This window comes from Haliotis rufescens, unplaced genomic scaffold, assembly GCF_023055435.1.
Source record: "Haliotis rufescens isolate VD_foot unplaced genomic scaffold, xgHalRufe1.0.p SCAF_40, whole genome shotgun sequence".
Lineage (NCBI taxonomy): Eukaryota > Metazoa > Mollusca > Gastropoda > Lepetellida > Haliotidae > Haliotis > Haliotis rufescens.
In genome coordinates, this window is record NW_025964113.1 from 2,985,711 (window position 1) to 3,010,475 (window position 24,765).

General features: G+C 42.1%; 1 protein-coding gene across 6 annotated transcripts in view; it reads left to right on the forward strand.

Annotated features, from left to right (window-relative positions):
- The window catches only part of LOC124138691 (ena/VASP-like protein), a 65,763-nt gene that overhangs the window by 34,144 nt on the left and 6,854 nt on the right, over nt 1-24,765 (forward strand). For 3 of the 6 annotated variants that reach the window (XM_046505480.2, XM_046505488.2, XM_046505506.2), the window contains 7 exons: nt 4,657-6,061; nt 10,909-11,045; nt 13,860-14,072; nt 17,588-17,802; nt 19,689-19,865; nt 20,682-20,810; nt 21,087-21,257. In XM_046505480.2, coding sequence (XP_046361436.2) covers nt 4,657-6,061; nt 10,909-11,045; nt 13,860-14,072; nt 17,588-17,802; nt 19,689-19,865; nt 20,682-20,810; nt 21,087-21,257 — 2,447 coding nt within the window. Of the gene's footprint in view, nt 1-4,656; nt 6,062-10,908; nt 11,046-13,859; nt 14,073-17,587; nt 17,803-19,688; nt 19,866-20,681; nt 20,811-21,086; nt 21,258-22,005; nt 24,330-24,765 lie in introns of those variants that run through there. The other 3 variants (XM_048382706.1, XM_048382707.1, XM_046505497.2) reach the window with 3 other exon arrangements.

The window sequence follows — 24,765 nt, forward strand, 5'->3', positions numbered from 1 at the left end:
ATAACAATAAACTCGCCAGCAACATCGGCGGCTTAGGGTTGATGAGGAAAGATAATTCCTCTATTTAAACCCCGACAATCTTAGCGTTCGTAAACCCACGATGTTTAACTGAACAGAACCAACATTAGTAAAGCCCTTGAAAACGTCCCGCACATGCGGGAGTTTCCATGTGACTACAGGCAAGATTATTTACAGACGGCTGTCATGTAGCTGGAATATTGCTGAGTGCGGCGTAAAATAACAAACAAACACAAGTTGAGTGATGGACTACGACAGGCCTTTGTTTGGTTGAGTGTGAGTTGGATTTGACGCCGTTCGAAACAGTACCTCAGCTATGACATGCGTGTCAGCTTGGTCGCGAGGTCTTTTGCGTTGTTGGACATTCTGATGCATTTACCATGATGCTCATATCTAGTGTCATCATCGTTATTTTGGTACTTCTTGTCCGTGTGTTTTACGCTGCTATTACCAATATTCCAGCAATATCACGGGGAGGGGCACCAGGAATGGGCTTCACACATTGCACCCACGTGGGGAATCGAACCTGGGCCTTCGGCGTGACGAGCGAACGCGTTAACCATTAGGCTACCCCGCCGTCCCCACGAGCGTCTTTATGAATCTATTTTATTGAAATTATGCAATCATGGTCCAGACCCGAATATTTCCAGGCCGCCATCATAAAGCTGGCATATTGCTGAGTGCGGCGTAAAACAACAAAAAACAGTGACCGCGCTAATCTATTTCTGGCCTAATTTGTTATTTTATCAGTGTGTACCTACGTGTATTTTTAAAACTCAAACATGTGGCGGGAAAGCAATCCCATAACACCTGCACGCCCAGTGCACCCTGACTGTCAGGGTTGAGGATTCTGGATCCTGGCAGGGAGCCCGTAGAAAGGTTACGACAACATAGGCAACACATCCCTCTACGCCTACCCATATACTCTCCATTATGCATAACACATACCTGTTAGCGAGAGTCACACCGACTCGTATGCATGGAATTGTTTGCAAAATGACAAAATGTGTATGCAACATGCATCACGTATTTTATTGTGAACGAACTTGATAGTCAAACTGCCTGTTTGCAGTCTACAGACGACTAACGATATCGGGTGGTCAGGCTCGCTGACTTGGTTGATGCATGTCATCGTATCCCAATTGAGTGGCTCGATGCTTATGTTATCAATCACTGGATTGTCTGGTCCAGATTGGATTATATACAGACCGCCTTCATATAGCTGGAATATTGCTGAGTGCGGCGTTAAACAACAAACAAACAAACAAACAAGCAAACAAACAAACAGTCTACAGACCCAAAGAAGAACTGGCTATTTGCAATACATTTGTGACTCATGGTCGTTTGACCTTTTGAATCCTGGTGCGTGGAGTCGAACCCGATCGGTTGTCATACTTTCGGCCTCTCGTTTATCTGATCTAGGGTTATAAGTTCGAAGCTGTCGTGATACACCTCTCAGAAACCCACTCACTCACTCAATGTGCCTTAACCTTTTCGCAAACACCTGCTATCCACTGATTTTCATTGGTCCACAATATTTTGCCTGACATCCAGTTGAATCTGTTTCGGCGGGTGATCCAGACATGTTTTTCTCTGGGGTTGACGTTGTATATTGAATGGAGCTGCAGTTTTGTCAGTCAAGTGTAACAGCTAAAAAAAACATGTAATAATTTAGAGTGGAGGGAGTGAGTGAGTGAGTATGGTTTTACGCCGCTTTTAGCAATATTCCAGCAGCGGGGGACACCAGTAATGGGCTTCACATATGTGCTTTAATATGGATAATCTGATCGCTTTGCAGAAACGGTGTCCATATTTAATACTATATTCTAATATGTATACTGACAATTCTGTATATTTGTTTGATGTACTGTTTATTGTTTCATATATATCGTAAGGTCGATCATCCACTGAAATAAATTTTCGTGTTTTAAAACCATATTGTTCCAAAAAATTGACGGTCGGAAATGTCACTGAAAAATAACAAAAGGGGGAAATATGTATTTTTAATTAAAAGTCAAACAGTTATTTTTTTCCACATTGCGGATCCGTAAAACAATTAATAATAAAACGCCCTGGGGTCCTTTGACGTCATATCATTAACCAGCCTTGTTAATTTCCAGGTCACAACACGATACGTGGAAAGTCGCTAGTTGTATTCACTGTTAACAATATGTTTTAAACTCTAGATAGTATATTCCATAATACAAGCAATATGAACGAAAAGACACAACCAAAGCAACAAACTCGGGTTAGAGTTTATTAACTCGATATCATAAATATTCCAAAGAAAATAAATCCACGAAAGTATTTTCACCCTAGATGCCTTTTTGAAAACCTTTCTTCAACTGGGACCATATGCCAGTCATTCAGTCATTGGGTTCGGCGTCACCTCCGAATTAGAAGCAGGTTCGCTTGCAGGGATATTGTGGTCCGGGCGCTAGTGTTAGTGGGGTCGGGATTACAAGCCCGGGGGACACACGGCGTTATGAATAAAGAAGGTCTCATCAGGTTGCTCAATCTTATGATTATACCCAAGAAGAAGGAGCCGTGAGTATATTATGAGTATATGAGGGTTTAATGTAACATGTTCTATTTTCTTAAGTGGGTTAAATGGCTACATATTTCAGTTTCTATACAAGCTGGTATGTTTGTTGTTTGCACAGTGTACTTGATGCTGAGACAAAACACCTTGTGAACACTGAAATCAAACCTATCGTCTATGATTTAAATTGCATTAACTTCAATATGTTGTTCTTAAATTGAGAGCTATCAGAAGCCTTTGATACATGTCCCGTATCAACTTTTTCGTGTTTAAAAAGTTCGTGTTTATTTTTTTGTTATCATTTATGTTCATAATTGTAATTGAAGATTAAACAGCTGAAAAATCGCTATCGTCGATAATAATTTATTATATTCTAAACTGTCGGGGAACAAACATGGACACAATTGTTTTCGAACCCGTATTAAATACGAATATTTGGTGGTGAAAATGGCAGCATATGTTTGTATAAGATATAAGTACAATATTTGGCCCAATCAGATGGACGTGTGTCTGAGCTTGTCATACATTTTGATGACCAATACCCGTCGTGAGGCCAAAACACGACATAAACATTCCTAACGCAAAAGACGAAAACTACAACCTCAATACTTGGCGATAGAATCTTGATCTTTCTCACGGAATGATATAAAATGTAAAACACACACTACATATCATAATATAAACAAACTTTCAATCACGCCCTAGAATGACCTATGCAGCTGACGAATTCTCAATAATATCCCCAGGCCACCATGTAATGTTTCCCCTTCAACTGTTATTCAGATACAATCTCCTGCACATGTACGGGACACACTGCCCCGAGAAATACGCTGTAAAGTAGGTTATTGTCCTGTTAAAGTATGGCGAACCTCGACGACAAAGTAGAACGCATGTGTGTAAACAAAATGTGCGAAAATAACCCATATACTAGAAATGAACTCTCCGGACATTGTGTCGCGAGTCATTGTTCTCAGTCGTAAACAACATTGGCTACTGTGTCCATATTGAACACTTCTCGTGTAAACCCCATAAAACACATCTATATCAATATAATAGACGCCGTTGGGCGCATCTGTCTGTTTTATAAAAACACTATAGAGTACATCTATCAATATCATGTCATATCATAAAGCACACATACCAGTTGCATTGATCAATGACGTCATTGAGTGCATCTATATATTACTTATTCTGTATAAGCATTATAATGAGATCTATCATATATTGAATCCGCTTCTTAAAATGTGTTGACGTGTAAAAGTCAACATCATATGAGAAAGTAGGGATGTTTCTTAAGTTAGAGAACATGCGTGTAGCTGTCGGCTCGTGAATAAGATGCATCTAGCTCCTGCTTCGGTCGGCGATTCTTGTTCACAAACGGACAGCATTCGCATGTTTCCGTAACGTACAACAACATTCGTAACCAACTCGTGTTATTCCGGGACAAGCCGAATGCAGGTTACGGAAAGGGGCGAGTTGTGACGAATGGTACAACAAGGCTTGTCCCGGAAAGCGACGAGTTGGTCACGAATGGAACGGACAGTTGCTCGTATGTTCTTCTCAACGTAACATTCGACTGTATTTTTGTACATGATGATAGCTTTAATGTCATACCTTCCGATTTCAAAGTGACGATCAAGTAAACTGCAATACATAATCCTAACATACTATACCCTTCAAGGATTTACAACACCCGTGAATGAAACCATCTCCAGTTATAAGACGACAACCCGAACAAATCGTATTTACGGATGTTTCTGCATCACCATTCATATGTCTGACATGGTAATGTCATGTACGGAGAGAAAGAGTCAATCAGTGCGCAAATGAAAGAAATTGTCCTTTTAAACCCGAGTCTCTGAATGTCAGTGACCAGTGCCATACCAACAGATGTGATTAAAGCTAGTTTGAATTAAAGGTCGTCATCGAGCATTCATTGCAAGCGCTGCCTTTCCCCACAAAAGTTATGGTAATTCCTTTGACCTGCAACAGTCACGTGCTACTGTAGGTCTTCCAGCATTGGAGTATCGCTAGAAAGCTTCCATAAGATTTAAAAAAAGATAAGACGGTTTTCAACTTTCATATTTTTGTTTCAGAGTGAGTGAGGCGTCAGCTGCTCCCCCAGACTCCAACTACGCCTACCACGGAAGTCAGGCCAATGCTCAGCTCTACGACTACACACCAAAAACAAACACCTACAGCCAATCAAGTCTCAACACGTCTGATCCCTATGGCAACAGAGCATCTGTTCAACAGGGCCGATCACCATCCTACCCAAGTGAACCTGCCAGGAGTTACTATGACCAGGACTACTCCAGCTCCACCGCCTACCCAGATTACACTGCAGGGTATAGGAGCGCCCCCTACCAGACACAGAGTAGTCAGGACACATACCAAGCTCAGTATCAACCCGCCTATGAAGTGGGCAGTTCCATGTCCTTACCGAGGGACGTAGGACAGACATCGAGAGGGGTGTCGTCCAGTCAATCTTCTAATGTGCAATCAGTGTACGGGAGGCAGAACTCTGCGCCGAGACCATATAGTCCCAGTTCGTATCAGTATAACTCCAGCGATTCGCCTGCACAGTATTCGGATAACTACTATTCCGGACAAGCATTTAGTCCATCGTCTGCTCAGACCAGTGCTCCAAGCTATGCAAGGTCTGCTGCGCCCTCGACTGTGTATGAAACCAATTCTTATGGAAATACGTCGTACGGCAGTTCAGAGCCGTCCTATAACCAGCACTACAATACGTTACCAGCTTCGTTTCAGAGTCAGAGCTACGGTGCCGAGGATTCCTCATATCAGCGGGCTCAACCCCAGAGGGCCTACAGCAGAAGTCAGAGTCGAGAAGCTCAACCCTTCTCTCCCTACTCACAATCAAACAACCAGCCATCGTTTGACTCGGCCTATAGGCCGAACAGGGAGTTCCAGCCAGTGACAAGCTATGGTCAGGCTGATGACACGCCTCAGTTTGACTCAAGCTACAGCAGTTTGCCGGCCAGGGAGTCTCAGCCGACCTCACCCTACACGAGGTCGGACCCTCCACAGTTTGGTTCTGGCTTTAACACGACTTTTTCCCCATCTCCGTCACAAGAACCATCCATGGGGTATGGAACTACCTACTCTCCCCCACAGTCGCGCCAGGATCCGAGCTACAGCAGCTCCATCTATTCTCCATCAGTGACCAGACAGGACCCAGCAGATAGTTTCGGCTCTCCCAGAATTGCCTCAACTCCGCGGAGTCCGCCGGTATCCTCGTTCGATGGCTCTAATGTGTTTAGTCCTGTTAGCCCTGCTAGAACACAATCAGACCCCTTTGCTTCTGTAAGTGCTGATATGTCTGGTCTGTCTATGTCATCCCCAGTGTCAGAGGCTCCCCCACCTCCCCCTGTGGCTCCCCCTCCGCCTCCCCCACCTCCACCGCCGCCACCACCACCACCCCCACCACCGCTACCTACTTCCGACTGGCCATCAAAGGCATCTGATTACAGTTCACAGGTAAGAGTCTGCGTCTCTTTGCTTGCTCGTGTCATATGTAGATAGATCTCCAGTGCCTGTACCAACCTGTGATGGCATCGTATGAGTGTAAGTAGTCACAGTGCTAGATATATAGGCATGGTACCTTTACATTACCTGGCAGTGTAGTCCCATATAATATTCTAATTATATTGCTGGTTTACTATAGACTGCTTGTAGATATGCCTGAATATGTTCCCGTTATGCCTGAATTTATATTAATCTAGTTTAGGTCAAACTAATTATTCACTTGTTCTTGAGAAGATGAGAAGATGGGGATTTTGTTTGTTTTCTTGAGTCTTTGTATTTGATGAAATATGTTCATTTTGTTTCATCCTTTGGAACATAAGGCATGGCCATTTGTTCTTACTAACAATTAGAGAGAGGCTCCGGTCATTTTCAGCCGTCCATAATTTGGAACCCGTTCAAGAATCACTACCAGATCTGTGTCAAGAATAAGTTATTGATATGTTGAGACCAAACAAAAATGACAAATATGTATCTGTATATAAATGGTATATTTAGTCTATGTTAGTATTGAATTGTTCCCCAATCCACTTCCGGTCTACCCATCACATCCTTTCAAAATGATATTATCTGATGATCCGGTAAACAGGCGACCATCAGACCCCTTCAATAGTGGGATGATCCACATCTCATGTGAAAAGGTGACCTCAACCTTTCAGCCAGAACTCGTTCCACTGAGTCAGGTTGGCAATCAGAAACTAAAGTCGAATCCCATTCACCCTTAGCAAACAAACTACAGTAATCACGCCATTGGCCTCAACCGGAAGTGACGATATTCCAACTCTGGCGCACCAGTCTTCATGGTTTCCAATGAGGTTCGCCTTCCATACACAAACCACCCAGTACAATATGAACATCGTATGGGATGCTATTACGTGTGTGATAGAGGATGGAATCAACTGGCCTGGCAGCTGGCTTGAATGAATCAGGGGATCCCATGTCGTCATTCGGCACGAGGCGCTGATCGCTAGCCAGGCTCCAGCTTTTGAGGAAGCGCTCTGCCCTTTCCAACCATAACACAATGAAACACATATCATTCCCTTCAGTGGACGACGACGCCCAGCTTCCATGTACTGTATTTCGTTAAACACTGGATTCAGATCTTCAGTGGAATAAGCTAGGATGGTACGGTAAGGGGTGCTGTTTCCCTAGATAGTTGATTTTCCCTCTTCTCATTTTCATCCAAAATAATAGTAAAATAACCGACGTTCTTTTGGGGTCATTGTTCTAAGTCAATAACTATGACACGTTCTCTTGGCATCTTTTCATGACGTCAAAAGTGAAAAAACTTTACTGAAGTGGTTGGTTGGTTGGTTGTTTTGTTGTTTAACGCCGCACTCAGCAATATTCCAGCTATATGACGGCGGTCTGGAAATAATTGAGTCTGGACCAGACAATCCAGTTTGCTAAAGTGAATATCGTTGACGGGTTATCTTGAACACCAAGAATTTCCTATGCTCAGGATGATGGTTAGACTTCCAACATAACCTTTACCCTAATAATGGTCCTTGGTCTGCCTTCAGTATATCTGTCTTCGTTGGGTTTATCAAAACAGTAGACGTCTCCGATCTCCATCACCTTAGGCTTTGTACCCAGATTAATTGACACGTCGTTATGTAAAGTTGAAACGACGTTACTGCAAACATTCCGCTATTCCTCTGCCCAGCACTTTTATTCCCAATCCCAATTTCAACCCAGTTATATTAACGATTTGAATAATTCTAATTAATCAACTAATAGTGTACGCTTACAACCAAGAACATTTTACCGTTTGTGACGTCATACAAGATTCAAATCACGCGAGACTCCTTGACAGTGTTATTTCTCTGAGGCCAGATTGCTGTCTCCATTCCGCTTCTCACCGCTGGAGATCGGTGTTAAATAGCAAAGTTCCTGTTTTGACAGTATTACTCATGATGAACTACGAGACGGGCGTTTTACTTTCGGAAGCCTTGATAGAACGATAGTCCTTAAAAAGGAAATATATACATGCCCTTGTCATTGTATATCTGTATGAGTCATCACGGCAGCTAGTCCAGGGACTTAGAAACTTATCGTTGTATTATGCAGCTGCCCAGCCTTTCATAAAAATACATGGATACAAAACACATATACATGACTGATAGCGCTAAATTCTTTTCAGCCCATGTCATATGAACATGGTCTATATATTTAATGATATGGAAATACTTCTCATAACTGCCCTCCCTACGGCCCACCTCCCAGCGACATCGCCACCGTGACAGGATACAACACGACCCATGTAAGACAGGCACTTGTGTTCATACCTCGAATGGGTTTTGTTCACACGCGTTATCAAGACGTTTGTCAACGACTTTCTACACTCGGCCCTTGCGCTCTGGGACGCTCGCACTTTCTGGACAGTCAGTAGTGTTTATTCATTGTGAACTCATCTCCTGCCCATACACATATCTTATATTCTAACGGTAAGGGATTTTTATTTTTTTACATGATCGCTTATCTAATACTTTTACAGTTACGTATTCAATGCTACGTTAAAACGGAAAAATATGTTTTGAAAATGTATGTTTACGTATGTAAAAACATGTAATTTTGCTAGTTGTATAAATTTTGATTGTTTAGGTATATCTAAAAACACAATTTTTGCACGTGTGATTCTCAGTTATTATATTTTGATTATTTTTTTATCACGGATTTTTGTAACTTTTGTCAAATGAAAAAAATATAAAGAACTTTACACGTTTGATCACTCTCCATAAACTGAACACACTAATTGTTTCAGAAAAACCGCACCCGTGGTTTCAGCTTTAACGTAGCGTATATATGACATGTATTCAGTATGAACACATTCCAGCATTTGACATTTTTCTTCTCACGGGCTTTAATGTCACAAAGTATCTTCAATTAAGGAACTCATTTGAGCGTATACACCTACATCCATTCATGGAGAGACGCTGTGGAAAGATAATTTGAGCATGGCGTATTGTTAGTGAGACGGTTGTTCATTATGAGCGTGTATGTACCGCCCATGTTATTATAAGCCGCCAAAGGGATGCCTTCCTTCGTGATCAGTACAGGATACAGCTAAATGCATCGCTGTAGCCGCCTCAGCAGGCTGATTACTTGTTGACGTACAATATGGCAGTAGGTCACAGATTAACACAGAACACCCCTACTTGAAGCATATGTATGTGTCTGTGTATGCACTTGTATGAGTAAGCATCGTTTTTCGAGTTTATAGCTTTATCACAAGAAAATGCTACCCCGTAAGTAAGTAAGTAAGTAAGCACAAGTTCACGTTAACATTCCACGGTACTGTCATACAGGTTCCACGGTACTGTAATACCGTTTCATAACGAAAATGTAATCGGTCAATAAGAATGATGATAGTGATGATGATGATGATGATTATGATGATGATGATCTTGGTGTGATAACGTGATAACGATATGTTTAAACAGACCCTGTGATAATCAATACACGTGTGTGTGTGTGTGTGTGTGTGTGTGTGTGTGTGTGTGTGTGTGTGTGCACCAAGCTTGTTCACCCAAGAATTCCCCTACACAAAGCATATCGCTATACACCCAAGACGAGTCAGGGGCGAAATATGCATGCCATTCAAGTATCGCGTAAATATGGTCGTACTAATCCTATATTTGTATCATAGACTATAGCTCTGCGTGCATATGTGTGTGTGACATATCCAAGAAGTATTTGTTTGTTTTGTTGCCTCCGTCAACATTATACAGATGTCATTACCCCCAACGAAGTCATTGAGTGAACGCGGAGCTTGCTTCGCGGTATAAGTTTGAAAACACAAATTCAATGCGTGTTTCTTTAAAAACGTCCTGGTATGACATGTCAATATGTTTTGGCCTTATGAGTAATACACACGGAGATGTCTGTAGCAACTATGCCGAAATACCGCATATTGTGTATACATGATAGAGCGACCGTTGGGGAAGCTATATTTGAGCGTATTGAGATCCGTGGAAAGCGCTATCTTGTGTTTATTTATTATTAGAACATGATATTAAGGAGAAGTAATGCTATTCAGATGTTAGGGTTTAAACGCGTGTTGTAATGCTAGCCGTCCTTCCTCTCCATTACACCACGCCCAATACGCCTCTTTCTGTGCCATTCATTACAAATGGCTTTGTGTATTTATTTTGCAATACACACCGCGAGATTGATATTAAATAGATCGTGAAGTCGAAAAGGCCAAAGTCTTACAATAGAGTAATAATCTAGCAACCCCACTGAACCCCGTTCTTTTCTTTGTCGTTTGCACTTGATATTTCAAAATGGCCACCAAAGATCGTCTGCTCAACAAAAGATTTGGACAGAAGCGGTGGGATTAGTCCTATGATTTTGACAGCTGACGAGAAGCTCCCAACACTACAATCTCATTGTATTTGCACATATTTTCACTATTTGCACAACACCTGGATTATCATGTTTGCATGGATGTCATCATCCTTGAATAGCCCTCATACCATGTGATGTTTACCCCCGCCTTTCACCCCATGCCACCCTCATACCAGCCACCTTGACTGTAGTGTTTACCTCAGTCTTGACATGTAGACCTGCTCGTTAGAATGAGTTTGCATGTCCGCAAATAGTACCTACCTACCGATTTAGTACAATTGTAATTTAACAGTAAAGTATGTCTTTCATTTTCAAATGACATGCAGCTGTATCCCTTTTGAATTTTAAAAGACTAAACTGATCCTAAGTTTAAAAAAGAATGGTATGTCTACAAGGTGCAACGGAGGATGTCTTGGTTTCTGAGTTACCCAGTAATGACGTATTTCTTTCAGAATAACGATGACAGGAGCAATCAGTCTGGCGGAGGCCAGAAAATCCCCGATGGCGTGTTAAATGCTATGTCCAAACCTGGACAAGCTAAGCCATTCTCGTATGGAATAGATTTGGACGAACTCAAGCTAAAGACCCAGTGAGTTATTAATATGATCCACTATGTACAGACTGCAGTTGTATAGACATGAATGTTTGGGTTTTGTTTTTTAAAAACCAGGAGGTATTCGATTCTACCTTCCTCGATTATCAAGTATATTATTTTTATATCACCATTCTATTTTGATAAATATCCTACACCCATTTATGACCACACCTTCATTTTGAGCCCGTTTTGAACAGCACGACTCTTAAAACCTGCCGCCCAATCAAATTGTTTTCAAATTCTGCTCTAAGTTAGAAAATATAAGGGACGGTGGTGATGACGTTGCTTCCGAATTAGTCTCCAGACCCTACAGAAACTTTTTTTAAAGGATTCCGACTCAAGTCTAGAATGATTAGGCAAGTCTAGATTGCCTCAGCCCTGAAATTTAGGATTGTTCTGGTCTCCATTTGGATTTTATTATTTTCATTTTGTAGATTGATATTTTTAGGTAAGATAACTTTATTTCTGGGACTAAATGTCAGTCTTACTTCCGAAGATATGATGGCGAATGGGCGCAGGAAACTTATCGCAATAGCATGGAGATGTACACGGGATAATCGAGGACGCTTTTCAACATGCATACAGAATGGTTAATATAACATGAATCATTCTTTTCTGAAAGACAATGGCATTTCCTTTTTTAATATAGCATGATGCTTACAAATGGTTGGGCACTGTGTTAGCCCAGCGGCTAATGCACGTGCTCCTCAAGCTGTGTGTGGGTTCGATTCCCAACATTCTTGGTGCCCCTTGTGTGATATTTCTAAAACCATATCCAAAGAAAACCGCGCTCACTTGATTTTGTTAAGATTGTCAACACACACAGTAAACTACGTTGTAACGAACTCGCTTATAACGAGCTGACGAATTTATTGTTTGGTCCCGGACAACCGCTGGATATATGCTTGTTAAATGCTTATATAACGAACTACGGTTATAACGAACCAAAATTAGTGGTCCCTTTTAGTTCGTTATAACCCTAGTTTACTGTTATTACAAGCCGCCGCCACATAGCAGAAAGATATTGTGCGGCGTTAAACGACGCGCACACACTCATGCACACACACAGATACGCACACACAGACGCGCACACACGCACGCACACACACAGATACGCACACACAGACGCGCACACACGCACGCACGCACACACATACAACATGTCCCTTTATGTTTATCTGATTCAAAACTTGAACATGCAAATGGGCAACACGCTCCCCCGTGGTTTGAAAAATAGAAAACGGTTACTTAAAGCTGAAAGGGCCACTCGTTTCCGGTATTTATACACTTTACCAATTTGTGTCAAGGGGAAACTACAGACTTGGTTTGAAATGTTTAAGGGACTGTGGTCTTGGCACGTATCAGACAGTCGTTTATGAAACACTTCACTTGAAATATGATCTTTCAAAGAACAAACTGTTCAGTGTGACATAATAACTGCTGCACGGTGTTTGTTTGAATGAAAGGCGAGGCAGACACCTGTCAAGTGCGTCCTTTGTTGCAGAACGAGGAGCTATTAAAATGAGGTTTAGATAACACGCTTGCAACAGCCGGAATGTGGAATAGCCTCACTTGATACACTTTAGTTCTGAAAATTACTGCATTTATGTTGAAGTTTGTAAGCATTTAACCGCGCCCAAAACAATTTGAGAAGGGGTCCCGAGCCCAGTATTAACATATATGCTTAAATGTTTTCATCGGCTCGTCAAGTTGGTTTACATGACGAATATATTGCTTCTATTTAAAAGTTATAAATGTAGCTCATGGCAGATTCGGGGAGGTTCTTCAAACGTGTAAGGCGCTGCAATTCGCTGTGCAGAGTTGCGTCCCTTAGGCATGCCAGAAACCTAAGATCGTGGGTTCGGAGCCAAGTGCGCCCCGATTATGTTTCTACCCGTGAAGATTCTGGGTAGAATAGGTCTTCAGCAACCCATACTTGCCGTAAAAGGCGACTATGCTTGTCGTAAAAGGCGATTAACGGGATCGGGTGATCAGGATCGCTGACTTGGTTGATGCATGTCACCTATACCCCATTGCGAGGGTCGATGCTCATGATATCAATCACTGAATTGTCTGGTCCAGACTCGATTATTTACAGACCGCCGTCAATAGCTGGAATATTGCTGAGTGCGGCGTTAAACAACGAACCAACCAATCAACCGATTATGTTTCCAGGTCTGTCTGCACCATACCCATGCTTATGGATTCACCGAAGTGGTAAACGTCTGAGACATGCATCAGACCAAACGGTTTTCATTGACTTGAATCAAAAGTACCCGGTTCCAATCAGTTTAAGTATAGTCGGCGGGCAGTTGGCACTCTTAGCGATTTGGATTGACTTATTAAAAATAAAAATCATTTGTCTGTCAGCGTAATTTTATCAAGTACAAGGCCTTGGTATTAGTTAAAAGATAACAGGGGACACACGGGTGGTCCAGTAATCAAAAATCGCCACAATTCGCTGTGTAGAGTTGCGTCCCTAAGGCATGCCAGAAACCTATGCTACAGGTTCGAATCCCGGTTGGCCCCGATTATGTTTCTGGGTTTGTCAGCACCATACACGTGGGTTTTACTAAAGTGGTCAACGTCTGAGACCCTCCCACGTCTTTCCTCCCACATTAAGCTGACACGCCGTGATATAACTGGAATTCTCTTCAAGGCGGCGTCAAACCCAACTGAACCTCAAACCACGTTCAAGAAACGTAACTGTCTGGAGTGAGTACCGTGACTTGGTGACATTAGGTTTAATAGATCAGACAAATATCCCTGATAGGTGATGACCAACTGACCTCCATGTTTGTCTTGTAGACGCAGAGCTCCCCCAGTTGCCCCCAAGAAGAAGAAGCCAGTTGAGAGCAACCAAGGTCAAGGTCAGAATCCCCAAATGACGGTCCCAACAGGCCCCGGAACGGCAGTGTTCTCTCACGCCCAATACAATTCACCTCTGAGCATGTACTCCAACGACAACGTTGCTGAGTCGTTCAAGGGACAGTCTGGCGGAGTCATCACAGGAGTTGGTGGGTAAGTGGACACTCAGAGGATGTAGAACTTCTTCCCTAAAACATATGTGGCTGTTATATGGGTTTTTTTTAAATTTACAAAGTGAAATGTGGTACTGAATAGACCTATACAGTTTAATCACGAATGTGGACGATTTGGATGTTTGTTTATTGTAACACTATAAACACACAATATAAGTATTCCCATGGGATATTCCAATGCGAATTGGTCCCCATAACAACCTATGCTGGTTGTAAGAGGCGTACGTGGGTCAATCAATCATTTGATTGTCTGATCCAGGTACGATTATTTACATATAATAATATATACATTTAGTTCCCCGAGTGGGAAACTTATTTCCGCTGGAAGCACTCGTAAAATATCTAATATTTTCATCATTAACTGTTATTTTTTATTTGTTTTTGTTTTTTGTTGTTGTTTTTATTTTATTTATTTCCTTTTTTTGATTTACTTTTGTTTTGTTTGTTCATTTGGTTGGAGAGGGGTGGGGGACTGGTGAATATGCAAAAAGTGTCTTACAGTACCGAAGTACACTGTATGGAAATGATTTGGATGTTTGTATTTGAACTTTAAGGGCGTTGGAGTGTCTGATGTTTAATGCCTTCGTTCGTGTCAAAGAACTCTCCTCCTTACCAAGCTCAAGTCCCATGAGCCGTTTTAACCGTGTCACATCCATTGTTTTATATATTATGTGGTTCACTCGTCTATGCTTGTTGAATGTATGTAAACATAGACTTAGGTCCTGTAACAAGCACACCAGCTAATGTTGAGGTGCTCCGTAAGATCGTGAACCTACCAGAACCCGTTCCTGTTATCTGCGGTTGTGACTGCGAAACTCATCACCGGTAGCCAAGGGTGTCAAGTCTAACTGTTCACTCCTTCCATCATGGAGAACTTGCTTATCAATAAAAGCAAGATTTTCGTGTATTTGCGGCTGACTTAACAAGTCATAAAATAGTCAAGCTTTTGCAGCACCAAAAGGGTCGTGCGGACATGGAGGTATTTGCTCTCTGGAACTACCCTGCTTATCTGCACGTCTTAGTATTAAGCTGAGACACGGGCAAGAGGTAGGGTAAAGGAGGGGTGCTATCTCTGGCAGCATCAGATACTTGCCAAAAACATGGGATGGAAATAAAACTACATTCCTTTGAAATGATGGAATATGGGAAATACTGGATCTTGTGAAACATGCTCAATAGACTTACACCGATTGTCTTGGGAACAACGTTTTGAAAAATGCAAACCTTTTTCATTTCATTAAGTCGACAAGAGAAGCCTGAGTGGGTGTACGTCTTTGTCGCTTACCACACATTCCCCGCGATAAGTAAGACGTTAGATGGACGTGTGGAAAGGATACAATGGTGTTCGTCAGTTTTGGACGACTTGGAGTAAGCCTGTATGTCTGACTTGTGTGTAGGCATGTTGGAGAGGAGCCAGTCGGGCAGCGGTGTAGGATGGCGTCTGATAAGCATCTCGCTGCTGAACCTGGTCTGACATTTGCTGGAGTATGTAGAGTACCTGTGGCAACAGATCAGCGGATACGACCCAGTGTACCTTCACTGGAGAACAGCACAGGCGATCAGTGTACCTTTACTAGAGAACAGCACAGGCGATCAGTATACCTTTACTTGAGAACAGCACAGGCGATCAGTGTACCTTTACTAGAGAACAGCACAGGCGATCAGTGTACCTTTACTAGAGAACAGCACAGGCGATCAGTGTACCTTTACTTGAGAACAGTATCGACGAACCAGTGTATCTTTGCCAGTGAACAGCATCGACGAACCAGTGTATCTTTACTTGAGAGCATCATATTCCATCTACATCCCGCGACCTGTAAATAATCGAGTATGGGTAAATGCATACATCTTTATCTAGATTTATGTTCAAACAGATGGTTGATATTGTGAGCATCGCCCCACGCCCTTGGGGTACGACACAACAATGTCAACCAAGTTTCCGAATTCTCGATCCATTTAGTCACCTCTTACGAAAATCATAGGTTACAAGGGACCTTTTCTAACTCCTTTCTAAGTCCCACGTTACCTATGGTGAGGTGAGGTGAGGTGAAATTTGGTTTAACGTCGCGTTCCAGATTATCGCACGTATATAGCGACGTCTGTCTGTCTGCTTGTACTAGTCCGGACTAATGCCGATTACTAAGTGTACCCCGCTCATATACCAAGCCGCGGGTTAACATGAATACCCCACTCAGACACAGAAAACTAACTCTAAGCCAACCAGTCTTTGTTTTATCCCCATAAATCCGAGCGCCAGGCAGGGTAACAAAAGTAACATCTTTCGTATGACGCGGCTGGTATCGAAGCCCCGACCTTCCGCTCTCCGGACATAAGCCCTGTCCACTAGACCACTAGACCACTAGACCACGGATTCGGTCCAGCCTATGGAGTCTAGGCATCATGTGATGTGTGATTGTCTGGTTTATTGTTATATAATTGTTTACAGCAGCCGCAATTCACGTGCAGGTGTATAAACATTATTGTGCTTTCGATAAATGTCAGGATAGAAACATGAAATGTATATATGTACTTACATAATCTTCTCAAGGACGATTTGTGGACAGGGCACTATTATCCAGATTTATACCAGATGTTAGCTGGCCAGTTATCAGTCGTGGTGTATTACTTTTATTGCAAGGAATTCAACATAACAATTTATCTCAATTTTGAAAAGGTTATCGCATGGCAGGTGTACTCCTGTACGGCATCAAGCGATTTCTACTGATACTTTTTTTATGCAAATTGTGTGATTGGCGGGTGCTGCATGTGGGGCAGGACATGCTTATCCTTTCCGCGAACACCCTGTGTCATGACTGCTTTCCATTCACATCACTTTTACAGCTATTTTGCTCTTTACGCCAAATGGAATCGAATAAAAATGTTTAAATCACAAATCAGGTATCTTTAGTTACTCCATGTCAGAAAGCACCAACCCCAGCCCCACAACCCCACCCCCGCCCATACCCACTATTTTCGGAAGGACCACAAGATTAGGCTCGGGGAGCTGGGCCCGTGACGCCATGGGTCGCTATTCGTGTCGTCTATAACCTGACGCACAGTCCAGGCCATCAGGCCATTGTTTGTTTTGTTTGTTTGCTCGTTTGTTGTCTAACGCCGCACTTAGCAATATGCCAGCTATATGACGGCGTTCTGTGAATAATCGAGTCTGGACCAGACAATCCAGTGATTGATATCATGAGCATCGATCCATGCATTTGGGATACGATGACATGCATCAACCAAGTCAGCGAGTCTTACCACCCGACCCCGTTAGTCGCCTCTTACGACAAGCATAGTCGCCTTTTACGGCAAGAAAAAATATCTAATCTCGATACAAATCTCGCAGCTCCCCAAGAATATCAAATGGTCGGGCTCTTAGTGTCGGCATTCGTTATCGATGTGGTTCCGTTTAATATAGACGACCAAACGTCATATAAGACAACGGGATCAACTTTACTGTCCACTTGATGGCAGCTGTGTTTATTCTTTCTCCAGTCTCCCCAACAAGCCAAAGAAGGAGTTCAGCGACTCCCCAACGTACCGGTTCCTCCAGGAGAACGAGGGCCGGAAGCTGCCGGAGCCGGTGCAGTATGAGGAAGCTCCAGTTAAGTTCAACGTGGGCTCCAACCCTAACAAACAGTCCAAGTCCTTCAAGGTCCTGCAGTGGATGACTGATACGGAGAAGGATGAACAGGGGCCAGTGGAAGAAGGTGAGGAGTGTGTTGACGTTGATGCCGGAGTTGTTGATGTTTGGACCCAGTTGGGTTTCTTCTGTATGCAAGATTCTTGGTATAGATTGCTCGGGGCATACACATCCGGTCATTTCCTCAGGGTAAATACAATCATTCATATTTTAAGTGCATTGTATGGTCGTAATCATAAGTTCATAGTTGGAGCCTTAATCTTGTGATTAATTTGTTCTCTTCTGCGTCCATGGCGGTCTAGTGGTTCATCTGTATCATCTTTTTTGGATTCACTGGCTTGTTATATGTTCTCTAGCTTTACCGTTTATATCTACGTCTTCATGAGATCCATAGAATGAAACAGAGGCTGAATCGATGGATCAACGTTTAATTTTGTGTTCGAAGTCATTGTTATGGCCTTCAGGATTTGTTGTCCTCTGCGTCAATGAAGGTCTAATGGTTCATCTGTGTCGTCTTTTTTGGATTCAGTGGCTTGTTATATGTCCTCTTGTCAGCTTTACCATGTTATATATACGTCTACATGAGATGCTTTAGAATGAAACGGGCTGAATCGATGGATCAACATTAGAATAGATTTGTTTCAGATATTTTGTCCACATATCTTGGACATCCTTAATGCTAACAATATGAGGATTGTTCTGAGAGTTCGTGATAAAAGGTTTTCTAAGAAAGTGAAGAACATAAGTAATGAAAATATCAGCGTAGTGGCTCCGGGGTGAGTGAGTGAATGATATTTAAGCTGCATTAGCAATTTCACAGCTATTCAAGGCTGGGCTCGGCGTCAGGGGCAGCTGGTTAAATAGACAGGGGTGATGACAGACGAAACTGGCCATTTACTGAAAACACTTTTGATAAAATATTATCGTAATCACGATAATGCCATTAAGTGTAGTATCCATGGTAATGGCTCGTCTTGCATAAGTCAACATCCGCCACAGTTCTACTCGTGTCAGTCAGAGGGAAACAGGTGTTGAGATATGAATATGGCTCGGAAGATCTACTTCGTTATTCTTGTTGGATTCATTGCATTCCTGAAATAGAGAATTCTGTCGTGTATCATTGGGATCAGGAGGTACAGGTCTCAGATGTGCTCCAGGGTGTAATTGGTGTCGACCTTTATATTTAGATTATTAGTTAGCCATATTGTAGTAATACCGTAGAGATCATATCTTAGTGAAACTGTTGTAATAAAATAATTGTTGTCAAGGCTTACATAGCACGAAATACACTCTAGCTGTTTTGGTGTGGTTCAAGCATGGTGTTATTTTACTAATTGTTTTATTCAATTACCACATTCCCATCTGTAGCCCCATCGCCATCATCCCGAGGCAAGGGAGCTAACTGACTATATAAGTTCAGTTTCCACCCTTGCCGAACAAGGCTGGAATTTCGTGTCTCGATGGTACTGCCACCAGTGGCTATTACGAGTTATGTCCCTTCTATACCCCTTCTATTGACCAATCAGATTCCAACTATCACATAACTTGCATTTGCCTTAAACATGATGGCAGCGACGACTGATCGATAATCAAAATTGATATTGTAATTAAACGGGTCTCACCTCGGGAAGTACTTGAGCACATTGATAAAAAACTTGAAAAGATTTGGAAAATATCTGTCGACGCTCAGTTTACGGTAAACATGCTTTTCAAATCCTGCAATCGACCGAAATCTGCACGTCAGTTTACAAACCGGATGTCGATTTCGTTACATTGCGAATTTGTTTAGACTATGCATAGACTCGTTAGTCTAGTCAATACATCACTCCGAAATTCCGGCCTAGTTCTGCAAGAGTCCTTGGGAAGATGTCCCATCGCTAAAATATTCATATTGTCTTAACATGAAGCCGTCCTGCTTGAACTTGTTCTTACCTTTCGGCTAACTACCCACAGACAAGCCTAGACGGCAGAGGAACCCATTGTTGCGCCACAATTCGGAAGATGATGAAATGAGGTTTTCAGGACTAAACAACGACACCGACATACCGTCAAGGTCCTTCCAGAAGCTCCATAAGTATGCTGCCAAAAACGGTACGGACAGTCAAGGAGGAAGTGAAGAGGACCAATCAGGTTAGGGCACGTCATTGGTGACGTCACCATAACGTCATTTCCGCTTGGAATCATGAAATCGTCAGTTGTGTACTTTCATCACACATGAAAGCTTACAGTGACAGTGACTGATCATCATGTGCACACTAACAACTGTAGTATGCATGCTCAGCTTTGCTTATAATCCAATATGGCTGTCATGTTGTTGTTTTTCTTTCTTGTCTTTCTAGTTCATTTTTCTTGTCCAGGGACGTTTCTTACGATATAATTGACCGATCAGTTGATACTCGGGGGAGGTGAGGGGACTTTTTTTTAAAGAATAATGTGCACCAGAATACCAGAAAGAATACCTTTGCCTCATATTTTTTTTAAATAAAACAAATGTTCCTTTAACATGCTGGATATTCTGAAAAAAATTGGGTTAATGACAAATCATTTTTGGGGCAACCTCGTTTCAAAAATAAAATGTGTTGATGTTGAAGTAGTGAATGTTCTCTGTTAACACATTTCCAAGTAATTTCCCATTATGTGAGTCTTATAGTAATGAAAGTCTATGTTTCTGTCTTCTTATTGTAGTACGGGCACTTATGACATAAACAAAATGTCGACTCTATATATCTGTATAGTGTTGAACATTGTGATTGTTAAGTGTTGATGTATTGCTTTTGTGTAAAGTGTTGACATATTGTTCATAAAGTGTTGATATATTGTCATTGTATTATGTTGACATGTTGTTTGTAAAGTGTGGATATATTGTTTGTAAAGTGTGGATATATTGTGTTTGTTATGTGTTGACAATATGTGATTGTGTTATGTTGACATATTGTGTTTGTACAGTTACGGAGCAGCAACCAGAACGAGTGGGCAACTATGACGAGACTTCAATACGATACAAAGGGAAACACATTCCTTCCCCCTCCTTCCGTGTACTTAAATCATGGGCTGAGCTCGACACACAAGTAGAACGTAAGTATACTCACGCGAGGGTGGGGGTGGTGGAAGGGTGAGGTATTGACCTTGAAGCTGAAATGTATTTTTTACAAGTGAAGATTTCTACCATGTGTTTTTTTAAAATATAGGAAGTTTCAAATTTAAATAGCATGCCTCTGATTAAAATTACCGATTTGGAGGGCGCATGACCACGGGAGTTAACCATGACAGGAAAGTGATCTCTTTTAGAACCGTTAATATCAGTTTACGTCCAAAAAACATTCTTTAACATCACCGTTGTCAACGTTTCAGAAATGCCTGTGAGGTCGGCCAAGAAGGAAGAGGATGAGGATGATGGTCTTCCAGAGACGCTCAACCCAGATGAAATCAGGGATGTACGTTATAAGGGGGGTCACATTCCCTCCCGCGTCTTCAAGTCCTTGCAGAGGGCAGTAGGGGACGATACTCCCGAAAACCCTAATGGTAAGTTGTTATAATCACGTCACTACAATTAGTGTTGACCCGTGATGATCCGGGTGAGAATAGGTCTTCAGCAAACTATGTTTGTCATAAGAGGCGACTAACGGGAACAGCTGACTTGGTTGATGCATGTCATCGATCTCAATTGCGTTGATCCTTGTTCATGATGTCAATCACTGGAATGTCTGGTCCGGACTCCATTATTTAAAGACCGCCGTCATATAGCTGGAATATTGCTGAGTGCAGCGTTAAACAACAAACAATCAATTTGTGTTCGGATGGATGAACAGTCTGGAAGAAGCCCGCGCTACTGAATCATTCGGTTTGAGGATAAACGTTATTTAGTGAGGCAGATCGTATAATTGTAAGGATTCAGGATTGAGAACCATGGTAGTGCTTTGGTAACCTGTGTGCTTCACGGCTACATCGATTGCCACGTGACCATCCGCCAGTTTGCCTGACCCAAGACTGAACACAGATCCTAGTGTTATTGGGAACGTGTTGACTCCCTCCCTCCCTGTCTGCAGTAGCATCAGGACAAGGTGGTGTCTTGGGGTATGATATTTCGAGAGTGCATGAATGTTGTTTGACACCGACAGACTAACTAGTGGTTGATAGTTGGAACAACGTCCCACTCGTTTGGGCACGATGACACACAATTCATAAGGTGCATTTATGTCGCCTTCGTCTACAAGCAACAAAGCGAGTTGATGCTGTAGTCAATATTCTTTAATGTATACCTGTTCCACAGATCCTCCCCTCCAGAACAACCACAGCCAGAGTCAGAGCCAAGGGTCCTCCAGGCCTAAGATCAAGATTATCACCCAGCCTGCCCCAGCCGTCAGTGGGGCCACCGACTTCTAGAAATATCCAACAGGAGAAGTGATCTTACAGCATCCTGGTCGCCATCTTGGATCCATTTCAGATGGACATCATAAAGGACAAACTATCGTCACACATTTCACCACGTCGAAATGGTCCTGCGATAGTGAATTGCAAGACCAGTTGTGACCGCTGGTGACCATTCGTCCATCATCACGGTGTTCTGGATGTACAGCAATGGATGTTCAGGACAATGCGAATATCCTTCACCATTGGTGCTTCTGTCATTGCCATTGATGCTGTGCAGCTGGCGGTTTACCATTCTTGGCGCTAGAGAATGGGACCGGCATGACGACATGATATTCTGCTGATGGTGCTGCTGCCTTGGATTATGCCGACGCCAATAGTTGATGTCATTGGGTGCTTCCTCCTCGATCTCTGGTTATGTTTTCATGACTCACATTAACCAGTTTCGATTGGTATACTTTAATAAGTCTTCACAGAAGTAATTCTTAGAAGTCACACCATACCAACACAAGTCCAAAACAGTATTAACGGGAGCTGGCATAATCAGAGACACCGATGTGTGCAATGTATTGGTTCGTATATCAACCTTAGGCTAGACAAGGAACTTTATTAGGAGTGCTTGCGGCACTTTGGGGCCTGGTTTGGCCTCATTGTATTGTCATCGAGAAAACAGTACACTTGTATTAGACCGACAGAGTCTAGCTGTCGGGGAGACGCGATAGAAATAGGCTTGTAAGGATGTTTGTGTAAGGGGAGGTAACTCTTCGTGATTCTGCTGAAAGTGTTGGATGACATGAGCGTTAGAAACAGATGGGGTTTGTACATATTCAGAGTGTTAATGATTGAACTAACCCTGATTTCGCCAGCGTTTGTGTGTTACCACATAGCAATAATTAAAACTATCAATCATCATTTCGCCACGTGGACAAATCTAGTTAAATGAAATTATATTTCGTTTGATTTGAAGTGAACCGCAAGATGCACTTTAGAAAAAAGCATTCAGTGCATCAACATGGTGATAGTCTCGCTAGTGACATTTCGAAACGTCAGTGAATACGAATTATATCATTTGTGGATATGCAAGAATTAGTGTGCAGTGCAGTAATTTACACACTTAGTCCTTCAATAGCTGTTCTAGTTTGTGAAGCTGTTGATCTTTGTACGTGTATATATGTACGTTGTTTGTGACACAATGTCGAAGGCTGTCACATTGCCATTCAACAAATTGTTTAATAGTATCTCCGACTTCCTCTTCGCGAACCGAAATGAGAAACTGTAAAATGAGCAATGTCTATACTTTTATGTTTACCAGTACAAACAGAATTTATATTATCTTGTGTTCGTAACTTCAGTTTAAGACAAGCATTATTCGTCAATGAGAAACATATAGTGTTCAAGTATACTATTATAGATATGAAAGCCATCACTGGAACCCTGGATAGGGCGTACCTGTCCATTGTGCGTGTTTTCGTCGAAACAATACCCTTTATCGATTGGTATGTAACGGTACCCTTTATCGATTGGTATGTACTTATATAGTGTATAGCATATATATCGCGTTCTGCCTATCAAAACCATTTTTTGTTACATTATACATTTACCAAGCAATGACTGTGAAACTGTCTCTACTTGTCACTAATAATCCATACGCTCTAACTGTGATTGTTTACGCAAGTCTGTGTCTCTTGTACAAACCTTTGTATTCAGTTGTATCGTTTGCTGTGCCATATATTCACGTAATCAACTCGTGTACATAAGGATTTTGTACCTGTTGAACAGCGGCTAGGAATGAACAACGATAATTTAACATACACGTACGGTGGAAATCTGGATCAAATTTTCATTCTTCCGTAAAGTAGACAAATCAGGAAACGATGTTTCTTGGTATATTATATCACAGCCTTGAAGCATATTCCTATGAAAACCCCTTTCGTTGCATTATTTGGACCCAACTGAAATATAGTGCTTGAGAAAGTATGTAATCTTGGAAATACTTACACATTATCCATAATACGGGCAACTGCAATCAATACCTTAGCTGCCATAGACTGTATAAATGCATTCAATTAATCTACGCTTACATGAAGCATGCCCTAAGAGATTAGTTCAGGTTAACTTATTTTGTTGTGTTTGGGCGCCCTGCTCCCGTGCAGGGAATGTTACGCAATCAGTGTGACCGACTATCCCTGCTTTGTGTTCTAACGGGGAATAAAGAACGAAAATTTCTGATTCTTGTTGTGATTTCTTCGGTATGACTACAGCGTGCGAAAGAAGCGCCTGTCCTTAGGACCGTGGCAGGTAGTTCTCGTGACGGACCCGTAGTTTCAAACTTGTATGGGTCATTATGTCCTGCAGTAAATTTCATCTCGATGTATTTATCACAAATAAATGAGGGCCTGAAGAGTTTAATTATGGCCTGCAGCTTCTAAAGTCTGTGAGCCCTGATGGCAGCCTGGCATATTTCATATTTCAAAGACTCACTCTATGACTATCTTAACCTCCCGTGAAGATCCAGGTTAGAATTGATCTTCAGCAACCCCATCTTCCAAAGGCAAGACTCCAGCTATATGATGGCGGTCTGTATTTAATCGAGTCTGGACGAGACAACCCAGTGATTGATATCATGAGCATCGATCCACGCAATTGGGATTGATGACATGCA